The 9,260-nt window shown below is 44.1% G+C and overlaps 1 protein-coding gene across 1 annotated transcript; it reads left to right on the top strand.

Moving 5' to 3' along the window:
• Positions 1–3,943: 3,943 nt before the first annotated feature.
• On the top strand, positions 3,944–9,020 carry prdm13 (PR domain containing 13; the record flags this gene model as incomplete). Its single annotated transcript, XM_084471915.1, has 4 exons — positions 3,944–4,117; positions 5,542–5,673; positions 5,773–5,893; positions 7,546–9,020. The coding sequence occupies 4 exons, from the start codon at positions 3,944–3,946 to the stop codon at positions 9,018–9,020; spliced, it is 1,902 nt and encodes a 633-aa protein (XP_084328041.1).
• Positions 9,021–9,260: the final 240 nt, after the last annotated feature.

Genomic DNA, 9,260 nt, shown 5'->3' with positions numbered 1-9,260 from the left:
AAATGTCCGTCCAATTTGACCAATGCAGATAAAATAAATAAATAAATAAATAATAATAATAATAATAATTACAAACATTTGTAACACATTATTGATGTTGTCACATTATATATATATATATATATATATATATGTATAGACATATTCAATATATTTTATTTATGTATACATATATAGCCTCTATCTATGTATGTATATATCTATGTATCTATATTATGTAGCCTATGTCTCTATGAATCATCTATCATCTATATTATGTATGTATCTCTCTATGATTCTATCTATGTATATATCTATCTATATCTATATATCTATATTCTTTGCCTGACGAAGTGAGGAATAAATCTGTGAATGTATTTTGACTATAAATTGCTTTTTTATATTTAAACATATAAGACCATTAAAAGTAGCCTATGCAAACAATCATTCTTCTTGTAATAATAACAAACATGTTTTCTTTCAGTTAAGGTTACTTGGTCATTGGCGTGGTATGTTTTAATTAACGCTTTTTGGCAAAAACAAGTTACATATGCCAATTAGGTCACTAACCTTCATCCTTCGAGTTAAACCCGTTTTAACTTTGACTGGGGATAAGTTGCTTTCCCTCGCCGAGGAGGGCAAAAGTTGTGACTCTTTCAAACCTGTGGTTTTCTGTCACTTTGTGCATGCTCCGAGGGCCTAAATCCCAATTAGGGTCGGATGACACGCTGTTCTATTCATGCCGGGCCCTTCTTGCATATATGCCTAGAAATGAACTTCTCAAATAGATTGCGTGTTAAATGCGTTCAGCAGCAGAAAAAATCGAATAGAGTGACAGTTTCTTTCTGAGGCAGTCGAGTGAAAAAAGGTATGAATTTATAAGGTACACCGAAACATATCAATTTAGACAACTGTGCACGCCTTTATTCTTGCCCTTTCAGCCGGAACAATTGACTTTAAGTTAGGGAAATTCGCTTAAAAGGCTGCAGCGTAAACTTTGCAGAGACTTTGAATGATGAAATGCTTGTGGCCCACCTCCGAAAGGAGAAGGCGCTGGAGATTACAGCACGCATGAACTGCATTGAATCAATCGCCGTTTAGTTGTCTTCTCTCTAATGTGACTTTGAATATTAGTCTGGGTTATCATGTCATCTGGTGGGAGTCCCATACAAGCACAATTACTATTCAAACGCGCAAGCAATGACCCACCCGCTTTACCCCAGCAGGTTTGCAGGCCTACTTAGTGCAACTTTCATCTTCCTTGACTTTTGGTTGCACATTAAATGCAGCCATGGTCCAGTTAGACAGAACATGCATACTTAACACAAATAATTATGATGTTAACCATATCTACAAACGGGTAGGGGTGGCATGGGTAAAGGGTAGGCATAGCATTGGCAATGCAGGCCTATGTTTTTTGTGAATTAATTGTAATTGTAAATAAATCCTAACGAGATGAAATAAAGGATCGGATAGGTGGACCCAAACAGCGTGAGAATAAATATAGGATCCCTGCACTTTGCGTCTCCTGAAAAAGATAGTAAATTCATTGGGTCGACATAAAAGATTTGTTTTCTACTGAGCTTGAAAAGGTCTTTAATGATACCCTATTGAAACTAAAGCGAGGTGAGGGGTGGCGATGGTACCCCAAAAAAGGGGGCTCTATAGTAGGGGGACTTGAATGGAGATCCCTGGTGGGGCATTGGTCCCTGATATTTACTGCGCTGCTGTCGGACAGGTTGCTCTATGGCTCATTAATGGCCTACCAGTTAAGTCGGATCCCCTCCATTTGGATGATAAAACCCGCAGTGCGAGGGAGGCCTCAGCCAAATGGGAATCTAGTCCGTCCCCCATAAACAACGTCTCGGTGGGGCTCTGCGCTCCTCCGATAGTCGTTCTTTAAGTTCATTTAAGAGATGAAAAGTTCATTTAAGAGAATGGAACGCTCTGATTGACTCCGCCATGGCGCTCTCGAATAAAGATCAGATCAGGTAATTAATGTGACTTTTCCCAAAAGGAAGAACAATGACGACAGTCAAGCCATTTCATTTCATTTAATTTTCCATCCCATTTGCCCCGAACACTGCTTTCCCTCTGACACCAGGCTTTAGACTGTCCGCCGTGCTTCACTGAGTGCATTAAAGGGCTCCACTCAACAACATTTTTTTTACAGGGTTTGCCAACAGAAAGGAAATGTCTCCCTTTTCCCCTCTCGAGAATAATTAATTTCACTTTGTGAAATTCAGGACTCGAAGCAGTACCCATTCACGACGGGACGGGACTGAGAACCGACTGTATAAGTGGTGAAGGTGACCCGGAGAAGCGATCGGGGTACCAGCGAGTGATGGCAACACGTTAATAAATAACCCTCCGCACAGCCGGCCTTTAACTCGCGCCTATTGATGAGATTGTTCGCGTGTCGTTCACGCCCTTTGACTGGAGGAGCGGAGACAGGAGCAGCCTCACAAAGTGAAGCAGTTGGATACTTTTAGTAGCAGTACTATGGAGAGAGAGAGAGAGAGAGAGAGAGAGAGAGAGAGAGAGAGAGAGAGAGAGAGAGAGAGAGAGAGAGAGAGAGATATTGAGAGATAATGGAAGAACACACACACACACACACACACACACACACCGTGTGATCGATAGATAGCGAGAGAGCGACGGGGGGGGGGGGGGGGGGGGGGGGGGGGGGGAGAGAGAGACTTTCAGAGGTTATTGAAGACATGTTCGCGGCCTCAATTTATCGCCCACAGGTTCTTGTTCTCACTTTCTCTTTTGAACCCTCAATAGCAGAACATCAAAGAAGTCCACATTTGGTGCAACTGATTACCACTTGTTCTATATCTAAAAAAGATGTACACATTTTTGTATATTAAAGATATATATACCAAAAAAAACGAATAAATCAATATGAAATGTATATTGCACAATTCCACTATTCTTCTCTTAAAAAAGTAAATATTTGTTATTTTCAGTGTCGAGTCATTTTCAAATTGTCACGTGTAAAATAAACAATGTGAGTAACACTATAGAAATCACAAAATAGACGTGAGATATAGAAGTAATCCGTTATGCATAAGAAGATATTCATATTTTATGTTTAGTTGTACATTTTATTGACGTTTATTTATTTTTAAAAACTTTAATCACTGAGGGATTAACCCGTCATCTATGAAGGGAAAATGTCAAGAAACCGTGCACGAGAAGTGGAAAGATGGTGCTGGTTATTTTCAAGCTGTTGCTATTTATTCTGGTGGTTCTCCCTTTGAGTACCTGCCCGATCTCAACCCGGCACACGCCGAGAGTCAATAGAAGTTAACAAGTCCACTAAACATTCCTGCTCCTTTGTCCAAGTAGGGACACAAAGAGGAGAATAAAGTGCTTTGAAGTATATAAAACCCTAAAAAGAAGGCCAGCCAAGTAGATTTAAAGTAGCCAGTGATTTCCAAAAACCGGTTTGAAAGGGAAGAATGAAAAGAGTAAGAATTTATGGATAAATTATACAGTGGATTTGTCAGTTAAAATATCGGAACTGTCTGGCGGACAAAGCCACATGCTGAGGATTAATGATGGCTCCAGACCTTTGATTCTGAACCCTCTTTTCTCTGCCCTTGACAAATTGGATTTTGGGGAAGGGAAGGTCGCTTGGTCTATTGTCTCTGGGCCGTTTAGGAGCAATTCATTATGTTCTATGGTGAGGGAAAGTCTCCATGTGACCACCTCGACCCGTTTTCACTCCTCACAGCTGTTGAAAGAGGCAAACTCTCTCACACGCTGCGCGCACTCCCGACTAGCCCCCCCCCCCCCCCCCCCCGTTTGCGCGTCAACACGCAGAGAGGGATACCTTGTTGCTGCATTAGAAAAAGCCGGGTCGCATACGCCACCGCGTCACTTTGCGGGCGGAGATTGGCCTGTGCTCATCTCTCTGACTCTCCCACTTGTCCCGTTCAGTCAACGCTCGGGCTTCATGGTTCTGATCTCGGCGCACGCACAGCCAGCCATGCAAGCGTCACGAGCTTCTCCTATCAGTGTGTTTGCGGACTGCTGCATCCCGGCCGGACTCCGCATAGGACCGGTGCCGGGCATTTTCAAACTCGGGAAGTACTTGTCGGACCGTAAGGAAGTTGGACCCAAGAAAAAGGTAAACTACAATGCAACTTTCTTTCTTCTCCATCCCCCCCCCCCCCCCCCTTCCATTCATTCTTGACTTATGCATTGCTTTATTGGTTTGATATAGCTATTATTTATGTGACCGACTAGGGAGCAGGTTGGTTATATTACACATTACATTATTTCGAATTTATAAATGGCCCTATTCTATTTTTCTTTATTTTAGTAATTAATTGACAGTTTAATATCCAATAGGCTTAAATAGCTATGCTGAATTATAATATTATAGTAACTCATAGATGCTCTGTTCAACGAATATGCACAGATTTAATAATGAACTACAACGACTATGTGATAGCCTACAATAGGCTGTAGGACTATATAGGCCGATATAATGACACCAATGAATTCCATTTACATTGTTTAATATATCTGTCATCGTCCATTGGGCCTTATCTTATTAATTGGTTTAGGCTGTCAAAAAATTCGAAATAATTGCATTTTATCAGTAGTGTAGGCCTAAAGCCGACTTGTCAGTTTGTCTGCTTGTAGTGAACCGTCATAATGGGATTCTGCAGGATGTATCCATCCCTTGGTAGACAGGCAAGCAGTTATTTCAATAACATATTTCAACAAACGAAGGCCTAAGCCACCGACACACGACCGAACTACTATGCCTGGATTCCAGCTAAATATATATAAATTTATTTATTTATTTATTTATCTAATATCCAGATAAATAAACAAACACGATGACAGGGATGGAATTATTCGGTTACATTTTATATCACACAACAATCGTACAAACTGTCCGAAATACGAACAGTATTAACCTACGTAAAAAGATACAGATCCGTGGGCCTATAGAATAAATGACTACATAAATAAAAGTACATCGAATAAAAGGAGAACTTGCAGCCATAACTGCTTTGTAAATGCCCCGTGTTATTGTGTGGGCTGTCAGCGGTCGTGATGGATGCGTCTAAATGCAAGGCCCCCGGGGGCCGGGCGCGATCATCAGGTGCAATCTCTGTGTCAAATGTCACGCTTCAATCTTTCCTCTCCGTGAACAGTTTAGAAACGCTCTGACACTCCTCAAATTCGTTTCCCATATCAACTCAATTAGGCCTACGTTATTCGCGTTAATAAATGATCAGTGTTGCCTCACGGCGGTGGGATGAAGACGCAATAGGCCTACATGCTGGGGACCGTTTGAACACGGATGCAAATCCGTTCAAAGAAAGGCAAAATACAATAGAAAGAAATAATTTGATATATATATATATATATATATATATATATAATATATATATTAATCACGACAGAACACAGCCTTGCTGTTATGATTGTCAAGGGTCTTTATTTTATAGGCCTATTTGTTTATTATTATTATTTTAGTCTTAGTGGTATGTGTTTCCCATTTTAACGACTCCTTCTTGTCTGTGCGCCTTATAGATCCGCATCATACGTGGGGAGTTCGTGGACGAGTCGGGCTGCACCGGACCAGAGTGGATCGGGTTCATACGCGCCGCGAGGAACAGCCAGGAACAGAACCTGGAAGCGGTCTCGGATTTACCTGGCGGACAGGTGAGCGACTTTCTGCTATGCACGGTGCTGCACTGATCGATTTGGTTCATCCTTTGAGAAATTTGAGTGACCTAATCTCTTTATGTATTTATTTTGAAGATTTTCTACCGTGTGCTGAGAGAGATACCAGCCGGTGAAGAGCTGACTGTGTGGTACTCGAACCCCCTGGCCCAGTGGTACGACATCCCGACCACAGCCACTCCCACTCACGACGAAAAAGGTACGTAACAAGATGATCTCTGGAGCATGAGAATAAACCTTGGTTAGAATCATTATGGCTGAACGAACAAGAAATTGCGTGTTTTAAATTTGTTTATTTTTGGTGGTTTTGTTTAAGGCCTTAAAGGATGCCTGCAACTTAATCGACATGTTAAGAGGTCCATCGTTTCACAGTTTAGTGGCTCAATAGTGTGATGCTCGATCAATTGCATTTCAGTCGCTCGGGCTCACTTTTTCTTTTCTTTTTTTTATGGAAATCAAAGCTTTTCGATGGAAGGCCGTTTACTGTTGAACGTCTATATTAAGGTCATAGAATATAATGCAGAATAAATATAATGCACTACCAATATAATAATAATAATTATTATTATTTATAATAATAATAATTATTATAATACAACTAGGCTAATAATGAAAAGAGTAGCTAATAGTTTAATCAACACATAAAATACGAAATCTATTTTTAATAGCCTATGCCTACGCTAAAGGTATACCAATTCTTTTTTTTAAGACCAGAAGGAGTAAGGCCTTTTAAAAAATTGCATTGTTTACGTTAAAGTTAATATATTTCGTTTATGCTTGGGTATTAATATCTTTAATCATGATAAGCTAACATGGACACCAGCTAAAAGCGGCTTAATGTTTTTTTGAATTAGGCTACCAACGAACGCTTCAAAGCCAACTATTGGCCATATTAGGAATAATAGGAATACATATATTAGGAATACACACTCAGGAATATATATATATATATATAAAATGTATATATATATATAGTTTATAGAGTAAAATTCGTCTTTCGTTTATCCAAATGGCCTATACCTCAAAATAATAAGGGCACTGAAGAAACCCCTGGATGACCAACATAAAGCACACATCACCCCAGAAACGAATAGCAGTCGAGCAGCAGATGAAGAAGAGGGTTAACAACTGTCCCTCGCATCATTAATATTGATGTATTCAAAAGCAAATAAATCCCCCCAAAAAACAAGTGCTTCACGCTTAATTAGCTGGGTGCGTCAGGTATTGTTGTCCCATGAATACCAACTTTTATGTGGGGTGTATATTGCCCTCCTGATTTGCGACCGAGCACTGCTGTGCGCGCGGCCGTCCCGCTCCGCCGGGCCGCGCGCTCCTCGACATACGCGCTACCATTATTTAGGCGTCAACAGATGGGACCGTCGCCATTGTTTCTTGCGACTTGCGATTTCAAGCCACAGCTGCTGTCACTTCCACGGGAATAAGCGGAGCCGCGTAGACGGATGGACGGATGGAGAAAGTCCTCCGTATTCAAAACCTTGGGTTTTACTGGGCGACAGATTGCGAAAGGGCGTTTGCTCTTTTGATGGCAAAATAATCCAAACAAAAACAAACAATGGCGTCCAATGAGGATTACAAAATCATTACATGTATATTAACCGCTCATTACTCCACGGGGGAGAGGGGGGGTAAACTCAATACAACGCGCATCCTAATTCTAATGATTTATTTTTCTAGCAACTTTGCATGATGAACCATTCATTATATCAAGCAAATATAGCATCCCCTTTCCCCCGTCCATGTTCTGAATGCATCACTTAAAACCCTATTCCAAGTGTGTTCTGTGATGTTTGTATATATAATTAAGACCACTGTTTCCTTGTGTCCCACCAGGCGAGGAGCGCTACATCTGCTGGTACTGCTGGAGAATATTCAAGTACCCCAATACGCTCAAGGCCCACGTGCACTTCCACTGCACCCTGAGCAACGGACGCGGCTTCGTGAGCAACGACCAGGCCCTGGGCAGGTCCCCCAAATCCGGAGACATACACAACACCTCCACCTCACCCAGGGTCGGCCACAACAACACGTCCATCTCAGAGGTGGGCCGGAGGGTCGTGTCTTCCTCCCCGTTCGCCAACAAAGTGGGCCTGTCCAAGAAGAGCCCCGAGGAACAGGACCGGGCCCTCGACATGAGCGTCACGTCGGCCAGGAACCACGGACACTTCCTCGGCTTCGGCGCCACGACGTCGGTGCTGAGCAGCATGGGCTTCCACCCCGGCGTGCGCTCTGCGTTCAAACCCATGGGCGTCTCCAAGGCCCCGGGCGCCGACCCCTCCCGGGAGGAGTCGTCCGGCGGGAAACTCAACGGACTGGGGTTCAGCAAACAAGTGGGCCACGTGAAGTCAGTGCGCAACGTCAACGAATCTTTAAACTGCGGCGGCCATCCTTCCAAGTGCGTGCCGGCCATCGAGTCCATATCCCCGATGGTGCCATGCGCCAACCCCATGCGGGGCTTCCCGCTATTGCCCCACATAGAAGACACCTCTGCGTTCAAGCACGTCGACGGTCGGATGCATACGGGCCTGTCTCCTTCCCGCTACCCACAAATGGCCCCGGGGCTCCATTTCGAGAGGTTCTCATTGCCCCAGTTCGACGGGGTCAAGCCGTACAACGGAGACTGCAACATCCCTCTCATGCCCTTCACGGTCTATAACGGGGAGCTGCTGTACAGCTCGCCTTATTACCCCTTAAAGTTCCACTTCAGCAACCTCCTGAAGTACCCCGAGTCCATGTCCTACTTCAGCGCGCCGTCTCTCAACCAGGACATCGGTCAGATCACCAACATCGACCGGGAGATCGCGATGCACACCCAGCAGCTGTCCGAAATCGGCGTGGAGAAGAGCAGGACGCGCATCGAGTCGGGGCCCGCGGGCCACCTGCAGAGCTCAACCGGCAAGCCCAAGAAGGGCCACCTGTGCCTGTACTGCGGGAAGCTGTACTCTCGGAAATACGGACTGAAGATACACATGAGGACACACACGGGCTACAAGCCCCTCAAGTGCAAGGTGTGCTTCAGGCCGTTCGGGGACCCCAGCAACCTGAACAAACACATCCGCCTGCACGCCGAGGGGAACACGCCGTACAGGTGCGAGTTCTGCGGCAAGGTGCTGGTGCGCCGGCGGGACCTGGAGCGCCACGTCAAGTCCCGGCACCCGGGGCAGACGCTGAAGAAGAACGAAGACAAGGCGGACGACATGTTCGAGGAGGACGCCGAGCAGAAGAGTGACAACGACAGCGACGTGGACGTGTGCTTCACGGACGATCAGAGCGACCAGGAATCCGGCAAACACAACGATGAGTTATGAGCGTGACGTCCCCTCTCAACGAGAGACTCGTCCGTGTAGGCCCATGTGGGAGAATTAAAGAAAATAAAAAAAACGATTACCAGTTATCACCCCCCTTTTTGTAATATATGTCGTCAACCCCCGTGATGAAATATTTATGATTGAAAACACTTGAGATGTAACATGTGGTTTGCATCTACATTCCATGAGACGAGATGTGGTCGAACCCCATGATAGGGTCTGCCTAGGGTCCTATAGGGT

Source organism: Micromesistius poutassou (genome assembly GCF_964030765.1).
Source record: "Micromesistius poutassou genome assembly, chromosome: 8".
Lineage (NCBI taxonomy): Eukaryota > Metazoa > Chordata > Actinopteri > Gadiformes > Gadidae > Micromesistius > Micromesistius poutassou.
Note: the sequence above shows the minus strand (reverse complement) of the source record. Positions and strands in the feature narration are given on the sequence as shown.